At 41.0% G+C, this 26,778-nt stretch overlaps 1 protein-coding gene across 1 annotated transcript in view; it reads left to right on the forward strand.

Moving 5' to 3' along the window:
- faf1 (Fas (TNFRSF6) associated factor 1) overlaps nt 1–26,778 on the forward strand; it is a 414,762-nt gene that overhangs the window by 18,696 nt on the left and 369,288 nt on the right. Inside the window, exon 3 of the mRNA XM_043699221.2 lies at nt 3,933–3,979. Within this exon, the coding sequence (XP_043555156.1) occupies nt 3,933–3,979 (47 nt within the window). The remainder of the gene's footprint in view (nt 1–3,932; nt 3,980–26,778) is intronic.

Here is a 26,778-nt window from a genome sequence, read left to right on the forward strand (position 1 = left end):
CCTGTTAAACGAAGACTCTTATTAAGCAGGAGAAGATTCAGAAATGATTTACCAGCATGTTGCCAGGAATAGAAGGTTGGAGTTATAAGGTGAGGCTGGTTAGGCTGGGACTTTTTTCATGGAGCAGAGGAGGTTGAGGGGTGATCTTATAGAGGTTTATAAAATAATGAGGGGTATAGACAAGGTGAATGGCAGGGGTCTTTTCCCTTGGATGGGAGATGTCAAGATTAGGGGGCATACTTTTAAGGATTAGTGGTGCTGGAAGAGCACAGCGGTTCAGGCAGCATCCAAGGAGCAGCGAAATCGACATTTCAGGCAAAAGCCCTTCATCAGGAATAAAGGCAGTGAGCCTGAAGCGTGGAGAGATAAGCTAGAGGAGGGTGGGGGTGGGGAGAATGTAGCATAGAGCAAGAGCTTCAGGGCAGAGGAAATTACCTGGGGGTTGCAGTGGGAGAGGGACTCCCTGAGATTCTTGTAGAGAGAGGAGGAGCAGTGAGCCTGAAGCACCACTAATCCAGAATCTGGTTTCCAGCATCTGCAGTTATTGTTTTTACCTCGTTGATTTTAACCCTACTGCGAATCCTCTTGCAAGGATGCCTGCCTTGAAGAAGTTTTCCTCCTCTCTCTACAAGAATCTCAGGGAGTCCCTCTCCCACTGCAACTCCCAGGTAATTTCCTCTGCCCTGAAACTCTTACTCTCAGCTACTTTCTCCTTATTCCCACCCTCCTCTAGCTTCTCTCTCCACGCTTCAGGCTCATGCCTTTATTCCTGATGAAGAGCTTTTGCCCGAAACGTCGATTTCGCTGCTCCTTGGATGCTGCCTGAACTGCTGTGCTCTTCCAGCACCACTAATCCAGAATCTGGTTTCCAGCATCTGCAGTCATTGTTTTTACCTGGCATATTTTTAAGGTAAGAGGAGATAAATTTAAAGATATGAAAGGCAGTTTTTTTTAGTGTTCGTGTGTGGAATGAGCTTCCAGAGAGGAAGTGATGGATGCGTGTATAGTTACAATGTTTAAAAGACATTTGGATAAGTCTATGATTAAGAAGTGGTTGGAGGGATATGGGCCAAGCACATATAACAGGTTCGGTGTCTGTATACAACCCCTAGTATAGTTTCTGCCTCGTCGTGTTTCTAAGCTTCAGCCATGCCGATTCCACTTCACCAGAGCTAATATTGTGTTAATTTCTGATGCCCAAAACATTGACTTTCTTGCTGCTCAGATGCTGCCTGACCTGCTGTGATTTTTCCAGCACCACACTTGACCAACTCTGATTTTTTCAGCATCTGTAGTCCTCACTAAATCCTTAATTTACTCTTTAACCAGCAGTGCTACCCCATCATCTTGTCCTATTTGTATGTCCTTCCTAAAAACTGAATACCTTTTGACATTCAATTCTTGTTGTTGATGTCACTTTTAGACACACTTCACCAATCCCTTCACTATGATGCTGCTACAGGATGCTTTTTCTCCATACTGCTTCAATTGCCTGCACAATATACTCTTCCCGAACTGCTTTACCACAATGCCAACTGTTGGATGCTCTTTCAAACTGCTTCACTATGATGCAGGATACTTGGTAGCAACATGCACACAGTCAGATGAAGACTGACGAATGTGAGGAAGTGAGATATAGTGTACAGTTAGAATGAGACAAGAAAAGTAGCTACATGGCTGCAATGTTTGCAGAGAATCCAAGGAGGAAATGACTGAGCAGTGAGAGTGGCTGCATTTGTGCATCACGCTACGCAGAGAAGGATTGCAAGTCACACAAAGCAATCCTGCATTTGATGATGTTTCTCACATGCTGAGGCTACACAACCTATGACTTATTTTGAAGTATAGTCCACGACTTCCATTGAGGATCTCAGAAAGAGCTAATGCAGGGAGACATGTAATCTGTGAGCGAACCATTTACAAGCAAGCCATGTTAAAAGTGAGGATGTGCAGACAGATAGACCAGATGCCACTGATACCAGTAGCGAGGAAGAAAGAGTGTGCATGTGTGTACTGCTATCACCAAACATTTAGTGAGCAACTATACGAACCACAAAGATGGGATGAATTGCAAGAACCACAGAAGAGAGAAACATTGCAAAGCGGAGAGCATGTTTTGTGCTTTGTAATTTATTTGTGGTGCTCACATGCTATTTTGTTGATTTAGTATGTTGAACATCCTCTGTACTTTTGGGCTTTGGTCTACCTTCCTAAATAAGAGTGACGTAGAAATGTAAGCATTTGGTTGTGTCTGACAAAGTTAGGGTTTTGAAAAGCTATCTGGAGTTGAGGATTTTCAGTCAGTGCAATGGAAATGTTTTTTGAGTAATTGATAAATTAACTTAATTTTATATACAGATCTTGTGATTTGCTCTGTTGGATTTTCATCTGAGTTGGGCCGAAGGGTCTGTTTCCATGCTTTATGACTCTTGGGAGATGTTTTTATCCAGTGCAAATTTGTGGTATGTATTCTGTGGTAAAACCTTGGTCTGAGGAATATCAAATATAACCCATTAAAGGATGGGAAGAAAATAAAACACATAAAAGTCACAATTGATGCAAATAATGGTTTACCAAGAAAATTATATTCTTGTTATGGTACTTATGTGTATATTTAAGTTGATTTGAATATATATTGTGATATGTGTCTGTGTATATACAGACTCCTTGAAGCAGAACTTGGATCATGTGAAAGAAAGTTGTTAATTGGACAATGGCGTATTCCACGTTTTGGCTTTATGTTGGTAAAAGCAGCAGGGGTGCACATGTACTGTTGTACTGAAGCTAATTTCGGTGAAATAAAAAGGGAACTAACAAATTAATAGGTAAACAGTGGAAATTGTTCAAACAGGAGATGGTTTAGATACAGGGAAAAATACTCCCTACAAGAAACAAAGAGGTCATACTAACATGCTGGAAAAAGCTTTGGTTAAGCCGTTGTGACAGTATTGTGCTCACTTTTGGAAAGTTGAAGAAGGATGTCTGTATCCGCTGTATCATGTTCAGCTCATTCCTGAAATTTACAAAGATGATATATCGTAGAATTTGGAAACTCTATACAGAGAGACTTGTAGAATTAGACTTTTGAAAGAATAGTGAAGGTTAAAATAAATTTTGTGAACTTGTTTAATATCACAAAAAAATTGATGGGAAACTAATTTCCACTAATCAATGAAGTGGTAACCCAAACATTGTAAGGAAAGCTTAAAGTAATTGTTTTATGTATAGATTCTTAGTGCATGGAATGTGCTAGAAGCAGTGATGAGTGAATTGTTAGCAACTTTCAGAAGTAGAGTGGTTAATTTTGAATAAGAAAATGAAAAGGGCAGAAAAATGAAATAAATTCACAAGTTTTGAGAAGATTTGTAGCTCAGGTTGAGGTTCTGGATGTGGGTTTGCTTGCTTGAAAATGAACCTTGCAGCTCAGCGAGCAAACCTACATCCACAAATTGGCCACTTGATTTCAGATGCACAAGGAACTGGATGATCAGCTGCACTGTAAATTTCAAGAATCTATTTACGCTTGCAATCTGGTTAAAACATCTGTGCCCCTAAATTGCTGTGATTCTGGGATTCTATCACAAGATGGTGACAGAAGGAGACAATGCCCTTATGTCCCCTCTCTCTCTCTCTCTCTCTCTCTCTCTCTCATTTTGCCAAAGTTAACCCTGGGAGAAATGGCAACAACAGCAGAAATTGTACTATGTTGTCACTCTTGGCACCAAAATGGTCGTCTTCGATTTTTCTTCAGCCTAATCAAATGTCCTTGATATGAAGGCAAAATTTTGCAGGTGCTGGGAGACTGAAATTAATTTGGAAAAACTGAGCAGTCTTGCAGCACTTTTGGAGAGAGAAATAGTTAACATTTCAACTCTGTTCTTTGGAATTGATATGGTTCTGATAGTGTTTTTATGTTTTGCATTTATTTGCAGGCGGCTATTAATGGAATAATTCCACAAGAGAATGGCATTTTACAGAGGTAAGTAACCTTTATGCTTTTTCATGTATTTGAAGTTCTTGTACAAATTTTTCAGATATTGAAGTATAAAATTTTGAAAAGATTTTTGCTTGGTAAAGTTACATTTTGCTGAATTTGAGTTTTAAATTTTCCAAACTGAGATGTTGTTTAACATCAACTTAAATAATGTTTTTGACATTTTCTGTCGTTGTTCTGTTATAAATACTGATTTAGTAAGTATTTCTATTCCTGTATTTAAACGTTAAAAAAATTCTGAAAACACTTGGTAGCCACATCCGTGAGAGAGAAATAGTTCAGATTTCAGGTTGATGTCCTTTCATCAGAACTGGGAAAAGCTAGAAATGTACTGGATTTTAACTAAGTGAAAGGGGAGTTTGTCAAGTTGTCTTGGACCTCATAGGGTTTTATCTTTTGAACCAGCCTTCCATGTGGGATCTTGTCAAAGACCTTACTGAAGTCCATGTGAACTACATTAATTGCACTACCTTCATTAATATATTTAATCCCCTATTTAAAAAAAGCTCAATCTCCATGTGATAAATCTATGCTATCTCCGATCAATCCCTGCCTTTCGAAGTATTATTCACACCTGTCCTTCAGAATTTTTTCCAACAATTTCTCTATCACTGACATCAGACTAACTGGTCTGTAATTACTTGGCCTATCTCTGCTCCCCTTCTTGAACAAAGGAACCATAACAGTTTATTCTCCAGGCATCTGAAACTTCACCTGTGGCCAGCAAAATGTTAAATATCTCTGCCAGGACTCCAGTAATCTCCTCCTTTACCCCCCTTACAACCTGGGATACATCTCATTCTGCCCTGGGGATTTGTGCACCTTTATGCTCACTCAAACATTTAATAATGCCTTCTTATTAATCTTAACATGCTATCAGACTTTACAATACCAACTGAAATCTCTACCGTCAATGCCTTTCTCTTCTGAACACAGATGAGAAATATTTGTTTAAGACCTCATCCATGTCCTCTGGCTCCACACACTGATTGTCCCTTTGGTCTCTAATAGACCCCACTCTTTCCCTCATCATTCTCTTACTCTTAGCATACTTACAAAATGCCTTGGGGTTTTCCTTAATCCGATCTACCAAAGGTATTCCATGGCCCTCCTTTGTCCTTATAATTTCTTTCTTAAGCAGCCCCCTACACACACCATACTCCTGAAGGTGCCTCCCCTGTTTTTAATGAACACTACCGAACATGCTTCCTTTTTCTTACGCTCAACATCCTTTGACATCCAGGATTCTCTGCACTTGCCCTTCACTCTTAAAAGAACACGCTGGCCCTGAATTCTCACTGTACTACTTTTAAAAGGCTCCCATTTTCCAAATGTAGACTTACTTGCAAGTAGTTTTTCCCACTGTGTTTGCCAGATCCTGTCTGAAGATATTGAAATTGGCCCACTTTAGACACTACACTTGTGCACTATCTATCCCTTTCCATAATAATTTAAAAACTTAGAGTTATGATCATTATCCTCAAAATGCTTACCCACTGACACTTCAACCATTTGCCTGGGTTTGTTCCATAGGGTTAGATCTAGCAGTGCCTCTTCTCTCGGAGGTATACCTATATACTGGCATAACTCAGTTTTTCCTTTTCTGAGCTAGCATTATCTAATTCCTTGCAGGTTTGAACCCAGAATCACTGTCAGAAAAATAACTTTGATTTTATCTCAATATTGTTTATCCTCCAGGAAGTCTGGTTAAGTGATCATTTATTGTAATCCCAAGACATTGCCAGAAATCATAGTCCAGAGGAACCTAGTTCTTAAAGGGATCATCACCCCATCGCAAAATCTAATGTTTTTTATCCCAAAAGCATTTGGACCATCACAGAGGGAAAGGAAGATCTATCTGAAGCACTGCTATAAATGTTTCAGTATCAGAGAAATCACAAAAAAATGTGAGGAAGCACTATGTGGGGAAATATAGTTGATGTAGCTTTGGACGTGAGTGTGTTTATAATGAAATTTAATTGGTAACCTATGGAGAAGAAGTTGAGGAAAAGAAGAATCTGAGGTGGATGATTATTAGGTGATATAAAAACAGAAATTGCTAGGAAACCTCAGCAGGTGTGACAGCATCTGTGGAGAGAAGTCAAAATTAATGTTTTGTGTCCAGTGACCCTTACTCAATGAATTATTTGATGAGCTTGGGATAGAAATTAAAAGCAAAGTTGATGACATTTTACAGTTAAGATCAAGATCAGAAAAAACACTGATTTAAAGTAATCAATATACTGGTAAAAGAGATGCAGCTGGGAACTGGAGTATGACGGAAATAGGTATGTCCCATGGGTCCGATGAAAAAAGATACACATCCCATATGAGTAACCTTGACAAGACAGGAGGAAGGAAGCGAAGTTCAAGAAATTGCTATTCAATGTATGCATGTCAACAGCCAGGAATAGGAGAGTGGTGGTGGATGGAAACTGGTTGAGACTGTACTCGAAGAAGAAATCATAATTGGAAGAGGAATGGGTCATTTGTAGACCCTTGAGCCGATGGCACCATTTGATAACATCATGATTGGTATTTTGTCGCCTGTAATTTCTAAATTACTCATTATCCCTTTTGAACCCATGTCAATCAACCGAACTCAACCTTAAAAAATGTCCAATGACTCTCCTGCTAAGGCTCTCAAGGGAAGAGACTTTACAGACTAATGAGCTTCTGAGAGAAGAAAAGTTACCCCCTCTGTATCTTAAGTGGGAGATTTCTTATTTTCAGACTGTGTCCCTTAGCTTTGGTCGATTCCGCAAGGGAAACATCCTTTCAACATCCACCCTTTCAGGTGCTCTCAGGATTTACATACTGAATTAAGATCATTCCTCAATCTTTTAAACTACAATGGATACAGACTCAATCTTTCTCAATAAGATCTTCAAAGTTTTAAATTGTACTGATAGTGGATGTAAAATCTTGGATGTCCCTGGTGAGGATGAGACAGGGCCAGGCAACTGGTAATTATTGAAGAAACAGGAGAGATGGAGTTAGAAAGAATCTGAGCAAGAGGAGGAAAAAAATGTAGGGTTGTGAAGAAATTGTAGGTTTATCAGGGCAGTCCTGTTTATCAGTCTTGGCAAAGAGAGGTAATCTGGCTGTTCAGAGTTGAGGGTCTGAGAGTTTGGAGTTTGTGAACAGAAGATCTCCTACTAATGGAGAAATCTTGTATGTTTCGTTTTTCTAAACTCTGGTAAATTATCTCCAGCTTTGGCTAAGCAGTTGTTTAGCTGTCATTGATAACTCAACTTATTCGTCACAGGAATCAGCTGGTAAATTTCTTTAGTACTGCCTCCAATGCTAGTATGGACCAGCAACCATTATTCTATTAGTTTTAAAATAGTGATGGAAAAAGGTAAACCAGATATAAAAGTATACGTTCTAAATTGGAGAAATGCCAATTTTGATGGTATGAGGCAAGAACTTTCAAAAGCTGATTGGGGGCAGATGTTTACAGGTAATGGGATGGCTGGAAAATGGGAAGCCTTCAGAAATGAGATAATGAGTGCGCAGAGACAGTATATTCCTGTTAGGATGAAAGAAAAGTCTGATAGGTATAGAGAATGCAGGATGACTAAGGAAATTGAGGGTTTGGTTAAGACAAAAGGAAGCATATGTCAGGTGCAGACAGGACAGATCAAGTGAATCCTTAGAGTGTAAAGGCAGCAGGAGTACTTAAAAGGGAAATCAGGAAGGTGAAAAGGGGACATGAGATAACTTTGACAAGTATAGAGTTCAGTAGAATTCAAATGGATTTTACAAATACATTAAGGACAAAAGGGTAATTGGGGAGAGAATAGGGCCCCCTCAAAGATCAGTAAGGTGGCCTTTGTGTGGCGCCGCAGGAGATGGGGGAGATACTAAACGGGTATTTTGCATCAGTATTTACTGTAGAAAAGGACATGGAAGATACAGAGTGTAGGGAAATAGCTGCTGACATCTTGAAAAATGTCCATTTTACAGAAGAGGAAGTATTAAATGTCTTGAAAATGGATAAAAGTGGATAAATCCCCAGGACCTGATCAGGAGTACCCCAGAACTCTGGGGGAAGCTAGGGAAATGGTTGTTGGGCCTCTTGCTAAGATATTTGTATTATCGATAGTCACAGGCGAGGTGCCGGAAGACTGCAGGTTGGCTAACGTGGTGCCACTATTTAAGAAAGGTGTTAAGGACAAGCCAGGGAACTATGGACCGGTGAGCCTGACGTCGATGATGGGCAAGGTCTTGGAAGGAATCCTGAGGGACAGGGTGAACATGTATTTGGAAATGCAAGGACTGATTAGGGATAGTCAACATGGCTTTGTGCGTGGGAAATTACATTTCACAAACTTGATTGAGTTTTTTGAAGAAGGAACAAAGGGGATTGATGAGGGCAGAGCGTAGACGTGATCAATATAGACTTCAGTAAGGCGTTCAGCAAGGTTCCCCATGGGAGACTGGTTAGCAAGGTTAGATCTTGTGGAATACAGGGAAAACTAGCCATTTGGATACAGAACTGGTCCAAAGGTAGCAGACAGAGGGTGGTAGTGGAGGGTTGTTTTTCAGACCAGTGAGCCCTGTGACCAGGCTCAGTGCTGGGTCCGCTACTTTTGATCATTTATATAAATGATTTGGATGTGAGCTTAAGAGGTATAGTTCGTAAGTTTGCAGATGATGCCAAAATTGGAGGTGTAGTGGACAACAAAAAAGGTGTTACCTTGGATTACAATGGGATCTTGATCAGATGGGCCAATGGGCTGAGGAGTGGCAGATGGAGTTAAATTTAGATAAATATGAGGTGCTTCATTTTGGGAAAGCAAATTTTAGCAGGACTTGTACACTTAATGGTAAGGTCCTAGAGAGTGTTGCTGAACAAAGAGACCTTGAAATGCAGGTTCATAGCTCCTTGAAAGTGGAGTCGCAGGTAGATAGGATAGCGAAGAAGGCATTTGGTATGCTTTCCTTTATTGGCCAAAGTATTGAGTACAGGAGTTGGATGTCATGTTGCAGCTGTATAGGACATTGGTTAGGCCACTTTTGGAATATTGCATACAATCCTCTTGTGAAACTTGAAAGGGTTCAGAAAAGATTTACAAGTATGTTGCCAGGTTTGGAAAATTTCAGCTATAGGGAGAGGCTGAACAGGCGAGGGCTGTTTCCCCTGGAGTATTGGAGGCTGAGGGTGACCTTACAGAGGTTTATAAAACCATGAGGGGTATGCATAGGGTAGATAGACAAGGCCTTTTCCCTGTGTTGGGGGAGTTTAGAACTAGAGAGCATAGGTTTAGGGTGAGGGGGGAAAAGATGTCAATGAAATCTGAGGGGCAGCTTTTCACGCAGCGGGTGGTGCGTGTGTGGAATGAGCTGCCAGAGGAAGTGGTGGAGGCTAGTACAATTGCAACATTTAAAAGGTATCTGAATGGGTATATGAACAGGAAGGGTTTGGAGGGATTATGGGCCAGGTGCTGGCAGGTGGGACTAGTTTGGGTTGGGATATCTGGTCTCCATGGACGTATTGGACTGAAGGGTCTGTTTCCATACTGTATAACTCTATGACTCTGTCCTTTTTTAACTGCGGGAACCAAAATTATACTTGGTATTCCAGGTGTGGTCTTACCAACACGTTACACAGTTGGATCAAGATTTCCCTGTTTTCAAATTCCAACTCTATAACAATAAAGATTAAAGTTACATTTTTCTTCTTAGTTCATAATGCATCTGCATACTAACGTTGTATTTCATGCACAAGAACATTGGAATCTCTCTATGCTGGACTGTTCTGGTGTCTCTTACATTTAAATAGTCTTCTGATTTTCTGTGCCAAAGTTGCATGACCTCGCATTTTCTTACATGAAACTCCATATCCCAAGCTTTTGACCACAAACTCAATCTATAGCACCTTGCAGATTCCTAAGTGTTCTTGTCACAAAATACCCTCCCATCTATTTTCATATCATCAGCAAATTTAGATATATCACAGTCTGTCCCGTCCTCCAAGTCAGTTATAAAGGTAGTAAATAATTGTGGCCTGAGGACCGATGCATGTTGCATTCCACAAATTAAGTTGCTCCAACCTGAAAAAGACCCGTTAATTGCAAAAGAGCACCAACTATCACTAGTATACATGCACACAGACGAAGAGGGACACCAGTTCAACTGGGACAATACATCCATCCTGGGACAGGCTAAACAAAGACATGCATGAAAATTCCTAGAGGCATGGCATTCAAATTGGAACTCCATAAACAAACATATCGATTTGGACCCTATTTGCCAACCCAATTGGAGGTGTAGTAGACAGCGAAGAAGGTATTTAAAAGGCATCTGGATGGGTAAATGAATAGGAAGAGTTTGGAGGGATATGGACCAAGTGCTGGCAGGTGGGACGAGATTGGGTTGGGATATCTGGTCGGCATGGGCGAGTTGGAAACAGACCCTTCGTTCCGTGCTGTATATCTCTATGACTCTCAGAAAAAAGAACCGGAAGTGGTATCATCCACCATAACAGACCAAGACACATCAATAGCAAGTGGGACAGAACACCAGTGCTTCATCGGAAGCTCACATATGATGTTACCTAGCATGGTGATGAAATGCCTGAGAACAAATCTACCAGCTCAGCGAGCTTACAATCTGATACAAACTTCTGCGTACGATCCAATTCTCAATCCATGCAAATACATTCCCCCCAATACAATGAGATCCTAACTTTAATAACTTTTATGTGGCACCTTATTGAATGTGTTCTGGAAATCCAAATACATTATATGTACTGGATTGCCTTTATCAACTCTGCTTGTTAAATCCTAAAATAACATGATTTCCCTTTTACAATATCACATTGACTCTGATTGTGTGTAGCTTTTCTAAATGTCAGCTATTTCTTCCTCCGTTATGGACTCTAGCATTTCCCAGTGACAGATGTTGGGCTGTGAACGTCAATGCTGAATGTTGGTTTGAATTATGTCATTTCCCTGTTCCCTATTATTAATTCCCAGTTGGGTTATCCAAAGGTGGCACGTGTTTTTAAGTAGTATTTTTATATACCAGTAGAAGCTCTTGCTGTTTATATTTCTTACTGATTTACTTTGAGAATACTTTTCTCCCTTTTTATTGGCTTTGTAGTCATTCACTGCTCGTTCCTAAAAATGAAATTCCCTAATCCTCCAGCCTACCACTAGTTTTTGCCACATTTTATGCCTTTGTGTATGATTTGGATATCCTCCTTGGCTGGTTTGTCGTCCTCTTGCACCGGAATAAATTTTTGCTCAGCTATACTAAGCATATATTAAACACTGCTCATCGACTAACATTTCCCCACTAATCTATTTTTCCAGCCGGCATTAGAAAATTCTTTCTTCACTCTACTATAATTGTCCTTATTTGCATTGAGGACACTGATTTGAGACAAATTGCACTCTCTAAAACTGCAATTCTACCACATTGTGGCCACTAACCTTGAGGACCCTTAACTACTAGATCTCTTATTAATCCTACTTTATACACTAGACAGAAGAAAAGCAGCCCTTTCCGTGATAGATTCTGCAATGTACTTCTCGAAGAACGAATCCTTGATGCACTCTTCAAATTTGTCTTTAATGTTAGCTTTGTTCATCTAATTGGTCCAGTTAATATGCAAATTAAAATCACCCATGATAATTATAGTGCCCTTTGTGCTTGCTTATCCATTGTTTCGGGAGCCTAGTTGGAAGCCTGTGGGAGTTGGCTCCCAATTTATGACTATATTTTTCCTTTATTTTCTTTATATCTACCCAAACTGATTTATATTTCACTTATATCACTACTTGCCATGCACTGATGCCATCTTATGTTATCAAATTTACACCACCTTTTTTTTAGATTAGATTACTTACAGTGTGGAAACAGGCCCTTCGGCCCAACAAGTCCACACCGACCCGCCGAAGCGCAACCCACCCATTTCCCTACATTTACCCCTTTACCTAACACTACGGGCAATTTAGCATGGCCAATTCACCTGACCTGCACATCTTTGGACTGTGGGAGGAAACCGGAGCACCCGGAGGAAACCCACGCAGACACGGGGAGAATGTGCAAACTCAACACAGTCAGTCGTCTGAGTCGGGAATTGAACCCGGGTCTCTGGCGCTGTGAGGCAGCAGTGCTTGCCACCGTGCCGCCCCTCTTTTCTTTTTATTTGTTTCTCCAGAACATTGTGTCCCCTTGAATATTGAGTTCCCAGTCTTGTTATTAATTCATCTTCCTTGTTACAAATGCTGCATGTATTTGGGTAATGAGACTTAAGCTTTAACTTTTTACTGCTGTTATTCTAGTTCTAATTTCTGCCACATGTTTCTGCTTTTTTTTTTTTTGCCTCTTCCTGTCAGACTTGGATTATGACTTTCCCCTTCACTACCCTGCCCTTCTACTCTCTCATTTCTTTTTGATTTTTTAAGCTTCCTTTCAGTTGAACCCCCGCTTCAACTAATTAAGTTAAACAACTGATTTAAATTTACAATCTGCAACTGATTTAGGTGATTTCCTGAAGCACTGGTACCAACGTAGTTCAAACGTGGCCTGTCCCAGTCTTTGTCCGTTCCTAGTGCCAGTACCCCATGAATTAGAACCCATTTTTCCACATAATTACCCCTTTAAACCTGTTTACTCTGTGCCAATTTGCACATGGCTCATGCAGTAATCTAGAAATTACAACTTCTGTGACTCTCCTTTTACATTTAATTTCAAGCCATGTGTAGTTCTTGAGCAGAATCTCTTTCCCGCTCCTTCTGTTGGTATCCTCATGGACCATGAAAACTGGATACTTCCTCTGCTATTTCAAGTTCCTTTCCAGCCCAGAAGAGATGTCCTGAGTCTTGGTGCCATCGCATTTGGGACTCCCTTAGCTGCAGAGAATGGAATATCTTCCCCTAACTCTGCTATCCCCCACTGTTAATACATTTCCCTTTACATCCATATTTTGAATGGCAATCTGTACCATGGTACTATAGTCAGTTAATTCATCCTCCCTTGACATGCCTTGATATTACTGAGCTGAATCCCCACACTATCAATATCTAGAGATTACCATTGACCAGAAATTGAATGGAACTAGTCATATAAATACTGTGGATACAAGAGCAGGTCCAAGGCTAGAAATCTTGCCATCAGTAATTCATCTCTTGATTTCCCAGAACCTGTCCACCATTGACAAGGCACAAGTCAAAAGTATAAAGCACAACTCCTCACTTGCCTAGATTATTATACTTCAACAGTACTCAAGAAGCCATTTGGATACAGAACTGGCTCGAAGGTAGAAGACAAAGGGTGGTGGTAGAGGGTTGCTTTTCAGACTGGAGGCCTGTGACCAGTGGAGTGCCACAAGGATCAAAGCTGGGTCCACTACTTTTTGTCACGTATATAAATGATTTGGATGTGAACATAGGAGGTATAGTTAGTAAGTTTACAGATGACACCAACATTGGAGGTGTAGTGGACAACGAAGAAGGTTACCTCAGAGTATAACGGGATTTTGATCAGATGGGCCGAGGAGTAGCAGGTGGAGTTTAGTTTAGATGAATGTGAGTTGCTGTATTTGGAAAGGCAAATCAGAGCAGAACTTACACACTTAATGGCCTTGGGGAGTGTTGCTGAACAAAGAGACCTTGGAATGCAAGTTCATTGTTCCTTGAAAGTGGAGTCACAGGTAGATGGGTTAGTGAAGAAGGCATTTGGTATGATTGCTTTTATAGGTCAGAGCATTGAGTATAGGAGTTGGGAGGTCAACCTGCAGTTGTACAGGACATTGGTTAGGCCACTTTTGGAATACTGTGTGCAATTCTGGTCTCTGTCCTATCAAAAGGATGTTGTGAAACTTGGAAGGGTTCAGAAAAGATTTACAAAGATGTTGCCATGGCTGAAAGATTTGAGCTATAGGCAGAGGCTGAATAGACTGGGGCTGTTTTCCCTGGAGTGTCGGAGGCTGAGGGGTGACTTTATAGAGGTTTGAATAATCGTGAGGGGCATGGATAGGGTAAATAGACAAAGTAGTTTTCCTACAGCGGGGGAATTCCCGAACTAGAGAGTGTAGGTTTAGGGTGAGGGGGGGAATATTTAAAAGGGACCTCAGTAGCAAATTTTTCACATGGAGGGTGATGCACGAATAGAATGAGCTGCCAGAGGAAGTGGTGGAGGCTAGTACAATTGCAACATTTAAAAGGCATCTGGATGGGTATATAAATAGGAAGGGTTTCGAGGGATATGGGCATGCTGGTAAATGGAATTGGATTAGATTAGGATATCTGGTCGGCATGGGTGAATTGGACCAAAGGGTCTGTTTCCGTGTTGTACATCTCTATAACTCTAAGTTTGCCGCCATCCAGGTCAAAGCAACCTGTTTGTTTGGCATCACATTTACTCCTTTCACCACGAATGCTCAGTTGCAATAATGTGTATCATTTCTAAAAATGCACTGCAGAAATTCACCAAGGCTCCTTAGACACCACCTTCCAGATTCACAACCATTAGTACCTAGAAGGACAAGGGCAGCAGCTCTATGGGAACACCACCATCTGCAATCCCTCCAAGTCACTCACCATCCTGCCTTAGAAATATATCTTTGTTCCTCAGTCGTGAATCAAAATTCTGGAACTTCCATCCATGATTTTATTATGGGTGTACTTCCACTAAATGGACGATAGTGGTTCAAGAAGACAAATCCCCACCAACTTTTCAAAGACAGCTGCCATCATTAATGGACAAAATTTGCTAATGTGCATAATTGTCCACTGAGGATTTGGCATGTCACTGGGCATGAGTTGTGTGGGTACCTGTGTGGTTGATGAGCCTGATCTTGGAGCTGCAGGTGTTTACTGGACGGGGAATTGGTCCTTGGCCTCAAGATCATTGGCATTTGTTTCTTAGATTCTTTTTCTGTGTTTCATCTTCCCAGTGGGTGGTCTTGAAGAATTGTGTCTCTTCATACAGGAGATTCCTGCAAGTTAGTTTCTTCTGAGTGTGAGGGTCTATTGATGCCTCTGTTGTATTTCTAAAGTAAACCTTCAGAGCATCTTTGAAGGATGGTCCTCCTTGTAGAAGCATCAGAAGGATGACTGCTAATACATGATGATCTTGGTCTTCGTATGGATGCAGCAGTTGTTAAAGACTGTCTTCCTTGGGTATCCAAATGCGGTGTTCATGGATTAGATTCAGTGTTGGATATAACAGCCGCTTAGATGAAGTTAGCTTCCTAAACAGGGGAAATGTTCAACAATTGGGAGGATTTCTCCATTGATTTTAATGGAGGGGAAGACCAGCACTAGTTCTGGGATGGGTTGGTAAAGGACCTGAGTATTCTTAAGATTGAGGCTGAGACTGATTCTTTGGTATACTGCTGCAAGGATGTTAATCAAAGCTTGAACATTCTTTTTCGAGAGAGCAGAGATGATGTTGTCATTCAGAAGTTCCATGAGCGATGTCAGTGTCATTTTCTTCTTAGATTTCAATTGCTTGAGATTGTTGACCGGGTGGATGGAAACATTTTCAAGGTCTATTCGACTGTGAAGCTCATTCTTGACAAGATGATCCTTAAAATCCTGGAGCTCACTTCGGATGGCAGCTGTTCGTTATTCTTGCTTTTGCTTCTCCTCTGTGCCATCTTGTATTTCCAGTTGTCCCAATGCTATTCTTTGGCTCTGCCCCATCAACTCTTTTAATCATTTAATGTCTCCAATCCTCTGCCTTATCATAGAGCTTTCCTTTGCCATTATCTACCCTCCCCTATTTGTCTCATAAAAAGCTATTGTATTTCTAATTATTCCTAGTTCAGATGAGCTGAAGAGTGAACTATTTCTTTCTCCTTGGATGCTGCCAGATATGCTGAGTATTTGCAGCAGTTTCTGTTTTCATTTGTGTCCATTAACTTTGTACATCTAGCATTCTTAAAGAATCTTGAATTTATGAATTTGGGGTCAAATTGTCCCACAAGTGGAAAGACTTTGTCCATATTTGAGTAAAACAGACTTCTGGTTATTTCTGTCCCCTTTTCGAAAGAAATGAAGTCCTATACTATTCAAGTTTTACCAATAGATGTAATTTCTTAATTCCAGTACCAGTGTTTTAAATATTTTGCACTTTTTATCCAATATTTCCAGACCCTTTTATCAAATGGTGATCCTAACAATGCAGATAAGTGCAGTCCAGGGCGGAGAAAGTTTCACTAAATGGTGGATTTTGGACTTTGAGATTTTAGAATTTCAATATTCAGACTTTTGTTTCTGAGCTTCACAGCTTTGTCAATGCATTACTTCTGTCCCACTTGTAATGAGCAACACTACTGTACAAACTGCACTTTGTGTAAATATGTTGATTCATTTACCCAAATCGCCAATTCCTTCTATTTAGTGTAACTATCAGAAATAAAGGAAGTATCCACCAGTCTGTTATTTGTGACGATCAGAAGTTATTCTTTTATCCTCTTAATTCCCCACACAAATGCATTGCGCACACAAAGACAGGCCTCTGCAGAGATGATTGTTTTTAAGAAATATAAGGTGGAAAAAATGCAAACGCTGTGAGCCAAGAATCTGGAGAGACAGGCTGAAATGTGATGGTTTCTTGTATCAACTGAATCCCCTCTTGATAAGGCTGAGTAACCAAAAGCTGTAGATTGGTGATAAATGTCTAGTTCTGATTCGAGTTACTTGGATTTGAATAGTTGAGAGTTGGTCACAGCCCATTCCTTCAGGTTTTACCAAATAGACAGAAATACTGACATCTGGAAACTTCACCAGGTCCTGAAAACTCTGTTGAAACAAAATTTTAGGAGAAAGCTTTCAGCTTGTGTAATGCCTTCCTTGCTCTGACTCTTGAAACTGTAGAACAGGATTCTAATTCCAGGAGCTGAATATTCAAGGATATATATCCTATCGATTAAGATAAGCAGATGGGCAGAGGGGGTGAGGGTCGCCATATTAATAAGAAATTAAATTAAATCAATAATAAGTAACGAAGTAGGATCAGATGATGTAGAAACTGTGTAGGTAGATTTGAGGAACCATAAAGATGAAAATACCATAGTTGGAGTTATGTATAGGCCTCCAGATAGTAGTCAGGAGCTGGCGCACAAGATATACCAACTGATAGAAAAGATGTATGGGAAAGGCAAAGTTACAGTGATCATAGGGAATTTCAATATGCAGGTGGATTGCAAGAAAAATAATTTGTGGAGTATCTACGAGATGGCTTTTTGGAGCAGCTTGTGGTGGAGCCCACAAGGGAACTGGCAATACTGTGACACAGTGAGGCAGACTTGTTAAGTGAGCTTAAGGTAAAGGAACCCTTGGGAGGCAGTGATCATAATATTGAATTTATGCTGCAATTTGAGAAGGAGAGATTAGAATAAGAGGTAATGATATGACAGCTGAATGAAGACAACTGTAGGTGCATGCGAGAGGAGCTGGGTAGAATTGATTGGGAGAGTAGCCGAGCAGGAAAGACAGTGGAACAGCAACGGCAGGTGTTTCTAGGAGTAATTCATGAGACACAGCAGAGATTGATCCCAAGAAGTATGGTATTGGGAGGATGAGGCAACCGTGGCTGACTAGGGAAGTCAGGGATAGCATAAAAGTAAAAAAGAAAGCATGTAATGTGGCGAAGGGCAGGAGGGTAAGCTAGCCAGTAATATAAAGGAAGAGTGTCAGAATTTCATTAGATACATAAAGGGCAAAGAGAGGCAAAAGTGGACATTTGCATTGCTGGAAAATGCCGCTGAAGAGACAGTAGTGGGGAACGAGGATAGGCTGAGGAACTGAATAATGATTTCGCGTCACTCTTCATTGTGGACGACACAAATAATATCCCAAAAATTGAAGAGTGAGGGGATAGAGCTGAGTATGGTGACCCTCATCAAGGAGAAGGTGCTAGAAAAGCTGAATGGCCTGAAGGTGGATAAATAACCTGGACCAGATGGACAATACCCTAGAGTTCTAAGGGAGATAACTGCAGGGATAGGTGGTCTTTTAGGAATTGCTAGAATCAGGCAGGGTCCCAGAGGACTGGAAAATCGCTAACGTGATACCCCTGTTTGAAAAGGGAGTAAGGTAAAAGGTGGAAAATTACAGATAAATTAGCCTAACTTGGTCGTGGGTAAGATCCTGGAATCCATTGTGAAGGATGCGATTTCTGAATATTTGGAAGTGTATGGTAAAATAGGGCAAAGTCAGCATGGTTTCATCAAGGGGAGGTCATGCCTGACGATCTGGTAGAATTCTTTGAGGAAGTAATGAGCAGGTTAGAGCAAGGAGAGCCAATGGATATTATCTACCTGGGCTTCAAGAAGGCCTTTGACAAGATACCGCACTGGAGGCTACTGAGTGAGATAAGGACCCAAGGTGTTAGAGGCAAAGTGCTGTATGGATAAAAGCTTGGCTGTCTGGCAGAAAGCAGAGAGTGCGGATAGAAGGGTTCTTCTCAGGATGGCAGCCGGTGACAGTGGTGTTCCAATGTTGGGGCCACAACTTTTCACTCTATACCTTAACGATCTAGATGAAGGAACTGAGGGCGTTCTGACTAAGTTTGCAGATAATGCAAAGATAGGTAGAGGAACAGGTAGCATTGAGGAGGCAGGAAGGCTGCAGAACGATTGGGACAGGTTAGGAGAGTAGGGAAGGACATGGCAGATGAAGTACAATGTGGGAAGGTTGAGGTTGTGCACATTGGTGGGAATAATAGAGGCATGGATTATTTTCTAAATGGGAGAAAATTCACATGTCTGCAGTGCAAAGAGACTTGGAAGTTGTAGTCCAGGATTCTCATAGAGTCATAGAGATGTACAGCATGGAAACAGACCCTTCGGTCCAACTCGTCCATGCTGACCACATATCCCAACCCAATCTAGTCACTCGTGCCAGCACCTGGCCCATCTCCCTCTAAACCCTTCCTATTCATATACCCATCCAGATGGCTTTTAAATGTTGTAATCGTACCAGCTTCCACCATAGAGTCATGGTAAACTTGCAGGTTTTTGAGGTCAGTATATAGGAAGTCAAATGCAATGATGTCATTTATTTTGAGAGGGCTTGAATATGAAACTAGGGATGTGCTTCTGAGGCTCTATAAGGCTGTGGTCACATTTGGAGTATTGTGCATAGTTTTGTGCCCCATATCTCAGGAAGGATGTACTGGTACTGGAGCATGTTCAGAGGAGCTACATGAGAATGTACCCAGGAAAGAAAAGCTTAACACATGAGGAATGTTTGAAGACTCTGGATCTTACTCGATGTTGAGAAGCGGGGGGGAATCTAATTGAAACATACTGAATGGCCTGAACAGAGTAGATGTTGGGAAGATGTTTCCATTGGGAGGAGAGACTAGGACCCAAGGGCATAGCCTTCGAGTAAAGGGAAGACCTTTTAGAACGGAGATGAGGAGAAATGTCTTCAGCCAGAAAGTGGTGAATCTATGGAATTCACTAGCACAGAAGGCTGTGGAGGCCAAGTCGTTGAATATAATTATGACTGAGATCGACAGGTTCTTGAGTATCAAGGAGCTTAACGAAGAGGCACGTATGTGGAACAGTCCGTCTTCCACAGCTACACTGGCACCAGTCCCCACCTTTCCCTCTGCTACGTCGATGACTGTATTGATACCACCTCGTGCTCCTATGAGGAGGTTTAACAGTTCATCAACTTCACTAACAGATTGCATCTTGATCTCAAGTTCACCTGGACCATCTCGGACATCTCCCTCCCCTTCCTGGACCCGTCCATCTCCATTAATGGTGACCGACTCAACACGGACATCTACGACAAACCCACCGACTCCCACAGCTACCTGGACTCACCTCCTCCCACCCTGCCTCCTATAAAAGCTATCCCTTATTTCCAATTCCTCCTCATTTGATTCCAGGAGGGCCCGTTCCACCACAGAAAATAGCACATGGCCTCCTCCTTCAAAGACCGCCATTTCCCCTCCTACGTGGTCGATGATTGGCTCCAGCACAGCTCATTCATTTCCCGCACCTCCGCCCTCAAATCCAGCCCTCCAACTGCAACCAGGACAGAACCCGCCCCCCCCCCCCCCCTCGTCCCTACCTTCCACCCCCATCAACCTCCAGATACATTGCATTAGAGCGGCATGGGAGCACAGTGGTTGGCACCACTGTCTCACAGCGCATGGGACCCAGGTTCAATTCCCGCCTCGGGTGACTGTTCGTGTAGAATCTGCACATTCTCTTCCTGTCTGCGTGGATTTCCTCCAGGTGCTCCAGTTGCTTCCCAGAATCCAAAGGTGTGCAAATCAGGTGAATTAGCCATGCTAAATTACCCATAGTGATAGGTGCATTAGTCAGGGGTAAATATGGGGTAGGGGAGTGGGTCTGTGTGCGTTGCTGTTAGGGGTCAATGTGGACTTGTTGGGCCGTAGGACCTGTTTCCATACTGTTGGGAATTCTAACCTAATCCTCCGCCATTTCCGCCACATACAAGCAGACCTCACCACCTCTATCTGCGTTCCATAAATACCATTCCTTCCGCGGCTCCGTTGTTAGGTCCACACCCCCCCCCCCCCAATCCAACCTCCCCTCCCGGCACCTTCCCCTGCCAGTGCAAGAATTGCAAAATCTGCACCCATACCTCTCCCCTTCCATCCAAGGTGCCAAAGGAGCCTTCCACATCCGTCAGAGATTTTCCTGCACCTCCAAACATGTCATCTACTGTATCCATTGCTCCTGATGTGGTTTTCTCTACGTTGGAGAGACAGGATGCCTACTTGCGGAACGCTTTAGAGAACATCTGTGGGGCACGCGCACGAAACAACCCCCATCACCCCGTGGCTGAACACTTCAACTCCCCCTTCCGCTCCTTCAAGGACATGCAGGTCCTGGGCTGCCTCCATTGCCAAAGATGAGGAAGAATGCCTCATCTTCTGTCTTGGGACCCTCCAACCACACTAGATCAATGTAGGTTTCACAAGTTTCCTCATTTCCCCTCTCCCCACCTTATCCCAAATCCAACCTTCCAACTCAGCACCATCCTTTTGACCTGTTCATCTTCCTTCCCACCTATCTGCTCCACCCTTTTCTCTGACCTATCACCTTCACCCCCGACTTCATCTCCCTATTGCACTCTCAGCTACTTCTCCTCAGCACCATTCCCTTCCCATTTATCTCTCAGCCCCCTTGGGCCACTCCCTCCTTCCTGATGAAGAGCTTATGCTCGAAATGTCGATTCTCCTGCTCCTTGGATGCTGCCTGACCTGCTGTGCTTTTCCAGCACCGCACTCTGCGACTCTGATCTCCGGCATCTGCAGTCCTTTTTCCAAGGGGATGATGAAGAGGCTTGTGTGTCTGTGGTGATGGAGGGGCTGGGAGAGAGCTGTTCGCAATGTGTGGCGATATGAAGAGGGTTCCACTGAGCACTCTGTCATCACGCAGAGTCTGGTTGAAACATAAATTAATGCAAAAAATAGTTTTACAAAATATTTCAAAGAAGCAGCTTTTCATATATGCAATGTGTTATGATAATGTTGATCTATAATGCGTTCACTTTAATAGTGTACTATATGTTACCTTGCTTCTTTATTGCTGTATTACTTTATTTGGAGACATGCTAGTTTTTGAATTTTTATGTCCACATTTATTTGTGGAATGTGGACAACTTTGAGGCCAGACTCTGTTGCCCATCCCTACTTGTCTTTGAGAAAGTAATGATGAATTAAAATGAGGTCATATTGGAAAATACTTCATGAAGCATGACAGCTATCCTTTGCTTCACACGTAAGTAATGTGGTACAGCCAAGGTATGTTGTTTAAATGAACTTCATTCCATATTACGCACACAAATTGCGTTGAATGCTGACATGCCAAGGTCACTTTGATTTGATACAAATATGCTTGTTCAGTCTTGACAGTAGTTGAAGGTAAAGGAAAAGCTGATTTTCTCCCGACTTGAAGTACATTAATTCCATCCATTTGAAATAGCCCATAAGTATTTTTATTTCTTAACAGGTTGTAAATATGCATGATTCCTGGTCACCAGAAGCTTCCAGAACTTTGTCATTTGCCCCTTTTGCTCCTGGTGCAGTTTTGAGGTCCAGTACAAATTTAACATGGCTTCACTAATTTTGAATTCTTCACCCTTATGGCTTAATTTTTTTAATTGCTGGCTGATCAATGATATTGATTTGTTAACCTGTGCCTTGGTTCCCTTTCCTCTTCAGCTGATATTTAATCAGGTTTGTATGATATCTGTATTTTTCACCTTATTTATCTCTAAGATTCACCTGTCTCTTAACTACCCAACTTGCAAGCGTTTTGATTTTTCATTATCAGTGTTAGCTACCATACATACTCAGTTATAAGTAAAGCTTCTGAAACTAAATTTTAGTCAGAATTGGGGGTTGACATTTGAGAAGTTCAATTCCTCAAAAATCCTCCACAAATTCTTGCTATTGCATGTTTTAACATGTTCATTCTTAGAATATCCAATGACATAATTTCAGCTTCATTTCCCAACTGCGGCCCCATGTTAGACATTCCTCAATTTGTACATCTAATCTTGGGCCTCTGCCTCAATTGTGGAAAGAGATTCTGTCATGGGACCCTCCAACCACACTAGATCAATGTAGGTTTCATGAGTTTCCTCATTTCCCCTCCCCCCACCTTTTATTGTGCTTGCGGCATGGTGGCTCAGTGGTTAGCGCTGCTGCCTCACAATGCCAAGGACCTGGGTTCAATTCCCGCCCTGGGCAACTGTCTGTGTGGAGTTTGCACGTTCTCCCTGTGTCTGTGTGGGTTTCCTCCCACAGTCCAAAGATGTGCAGGTTAGGTGAATTGGCCATGCTAAATTGACCGTAGCATTTGGTGCATTAGTCAGGGGTAAATGTAGGGGAATGGGTCTGGGTGGGTTGCTCTTCGGAGGGTCAGTGTGGACTTTTTGGGCTGAAGGGCCTGTTTCCACACTGGAGGGAATCTATCTATAATCTACCTACCTTGTCCTTGCTCTGAAATCTTGATGACTAAGTTGAACTTGGTTTTTTATTTACTATTCCTCCTTGTATCATGTTGCCATATTTGATGGTGATGCTGATGGGACCCCAGTGCACATCAGTCAGTGTGTTATCCTTAACCTCACATGTTCATGTACACAGACATAAGGAGCTGTACAGAAGTCTTATAATAAATAGATTTGCAAATTTGGCATTATTTTGACTGATGAATAGGTTTACAGGTGAATGGATGGAAAGTAGATAAAGTTCAGATTTTTTGATCACATGTTGGAGTGTTGATCTTTACACAAAATCAGCAATATGTGGTATGAAGTAGATATTTAATTTTATTTTTAAGAATCAAAGCAAGTTTTTTTCAGTCTTTATACAGCATTACTGTGAAACACTAAAGTTGTTCAATGCATTACCTTGCACATTGTATGTATAGTACAAGAAGAATAACTTGATCCTCTAGCACAATGGTTGTCTCAACTTTTCAGACCATCTGCCAGTTCTACCTCCTCCGCTTGCACTTGCCATTTCAAAACAAGCTCACCAGAATTAATGGGAACTAATGGCAATTTTTGTTTCAGCTACTAAATGTAATCTAAAATACATAAATTTTTAAATAAAGTAACATTATTAATTTATGTCAGAAGCTGAAGTATAGGTATATTCATAATCTAAATAGCATGAGAAAAGAATATTAAAATAACAGCAAATGGATATTTGCTCCCCAAATAAAAATCTGAAGTGCTGGAATTACTCAGTAGGTACGCTGATATCAGTAGAGAGAGAAAACATTTCCATGTCCATTTGAATATGACTCTTGAGAAGAGAACACACATTTGTTTGCCATGTTCGGGCATTGTAAATTGTCACAATCTTCAAAGCTAAACTTAACATTTACAGTTGTTTGTTAGTATAGAACTTGAGTATTGTTTTTAAAAAAAGGCAGTTTGTTGAAGCTTTTCATCTTACACACATCAGGACATTTCGCAAGAATACCAACTTGAGAAAAATCAACTCTTATGCTGGATGGAGGAGGGTACTGACTAGTTAGCATATGTACTCTGATTAGTAGAGGCATTACCATGGAGAATGCAGCAGTTAATGCTGTTTGACTGTTAACTACCAGACTTTGCTTAAATTTTAAACTAGGCACTTTGACTCCAACATGTTCTATGTAATCTGGCAATTTTTTGTCTACTCACGTCACCTACTTATATCCCCTTTGCAGACTCTTTCACCATTCCCACAGCTCATATGCCATCTTGTCATTTTTAGTAGCACATATTTCTGTGATGAACTCAGTTCCTTATATATATATTAAACACGTCAGACCCTAGCACTGATCCATCTGGCACTTCATTGATGACCATTTTCTATCCTAAAAAAAGATCTATTGATTGCAACTCGATTCCAGTTAGCAGGCCAGTCCTTTATCCAATTGATCAGGCCCAGCACCATAAACAATAGTGTTGTAGTCTTTTATGTGGCACCCCATCAAATGCCTATTGTAAATCCACAAGGTCTTACTTATCAACCCTGCGTCTTAGATCCTCAAAGAATACTCATTAATTTATGTAACATGATTTATCTTTCTAAAAAGCATGATGACATTGCTTGTTGATGGTATGATTTTCTAAATGTCCTCCAATCACTACTATTAAGAGTAGATTCTAGCAGATGTTGGGCTCATTGGCTTATAATTTCCTACTCTGCAGTCTCCCTGTGCTTGAACAGTGTTGTGTGATTTGCCTTTCTTTAGTCCAATGGGATATTTCCCAAGTTTGCACCCAATGATTCTGCTATCTCTGCAACCACTTGTTTTAAGACCCAAGGAAGCAGGCTGGTAATTTCATGGGGATTTACAAATTCCAAGTTTCTCATAACTTTTTTCACTAGGTGACAATGATTGTTTTAAGTTCCTCCCCCCCACCCCCACTTAAATTTTCTTTTGTGTCATCTCTTGAAGACCAATACAAAATACTTGTTGAAAGCCTTTACTATTTCTTCTGCGTTTCCATTGTTATTTCCCGAGTCTCAGCTTCTACTCACTTTAGCTACTGTGTTCCTTTTTATATTTGTGTAAACTTTTACTGTTTATATTTGGTTCTGATACTCCCAATTTCTCCCCATTTTTTCAAAGCGATCTGTTAGTATCTGAAACTTTTATGATTTTCTGGTCCACCATTACACCACCGTGCATCTTTTGAAAAAATTTTAATTAACTGTAGAATGGTAGATTTTTCTGATAGTTCGTTCTTAACAGAATAATTTTTGGCAAGTGTGAAATATGTACTTAAATGTCTGTCTGAGCCTCTATATTGTTTTTCCTTTTGACCTATTGTCCACCTATTTTGGCCAACTCAGTCTTTATGCACTTATTACCCTTTATTTAAGTTTAAGACGCATGTTACAGACTCTCTCCTGTTTGAGCTGAATGTAAAATGCCACATTTTATGATCATTTGCTTAAAAGATCCTTTACTGGTGAGGTTTTTAGTCAAGTTCATTGCACATTACCAGGTCCAAAATACTTGGAACTTGATAGGTTCCACAAACTATTGTATCAATTATACTGAATAAATTCCAAGTTTACAATTTAATATGTCCAGTCACTTCAGGTGAAATCTGTCCCAGTGTTTCACCTCCCTCTTTCATGTGGTTGCTATGAATCACAGTTATCAACCAATGTCCATGTTCTACTGCTGCTACACACCACCTGCTGTCAGTCAGGTGTAGTTATATCAAATGATTTCACTGGTTAGACAGCATTGAATTTATACTGTATTTCCTCAGTACCAGTTTAAACTACTAACTGTTTCTAGAGAGGGAAGAAAATGTAAAAGTCACCAATCTCCACCTACCTGTTCACCTAATTAATGCTTACCAACTTAAGCTCCCATGCCCTGCTGCTGCCTTCCAGCACCTTCTCTCAGGCCAGTCCCTTTTCTCTGCACAGGTACAGAACAGCAATCTCAGCACTGAATTCTATCAGTTCCCAGGTTCCCAGGCTTACACTCTGTCTTGGACTGCTATTTTTATACTTGCCTACGAGTTTGAATACTTGTTTTTATACTTGTTAATAACCAAAAGAGCTGAGTCAAGCAATGCTGGCTGGAGAATCCAGCATTGAATTACAGCAACCTTTGTGTTAGACCGGCACTTAATGAGCCAGCATTCTTGATAATTTTCTATCTCAAATACTGGAAGTTTACTATCTTACCACAATCTCTATGCTGTCCGAGTAGTCAGTTGCAGGTGTCAGAAAGAATGCTCTCTGCTGGTACGTTTTATTTAAGGCGGTTGCAATATTATTTCAGCGATTTATGCTGTTAACAAAGTATAATAGTGATGTGAATACCCCTTGCATTATGTTTATATTACTTAGTGTGTTTTTATACTGATTATATGGACCTCTTGATCAACCGGTACACTCCTAGTCCCATAGATGCCCGTTAGTAAGAAGTTTGCTCGACTTATAGCTACCTACAGGGAGCTTGTTCATCTTTCATTAAGGCTGCAAGAACCAAACAGTAGATTGTAGCTAAAAACAAACTTTATGACATTCTAAAATTCTGTCAATTATCAAATTCTCAAGCTTGCAATCTAACATGAACTGTACTCCATTTTGAGCTGCGATGTTTGTGTTTGCTAACTTGTGTAAATAATATTTATAGTGAAAGTAAATTATATGGCAGTAAAATGAATATCTTTTTCAGGACTTGAAATTTGTTTTGAAATGCATAAGCTCCTGTGTCCTTAAGTGTTTTTTTATGATTAAAGTGTTCTGCATTTAGACATTTTTTTAATTTAATGCTGTATGTGTTCATA

This window comes from Chiloscyllium plagiosum, unplaced genomic scaffold (genome assembly GCF_037043375.1).
Source record: "Chiloscyllium plagiosum isolate Xiang-an unplaced genomic scaffold, Cpla_swu_hap1 HiC_scaffold_9, whole genome shotgun sequence".
NCBI classification, from domain to species: Eukaryota; Metazoa; Chordata; class Chondrichthyes; order Orectolobiformes; family Hemiscylliidae; genus Chiloscyllium; species Chiloscyllium plagiosum.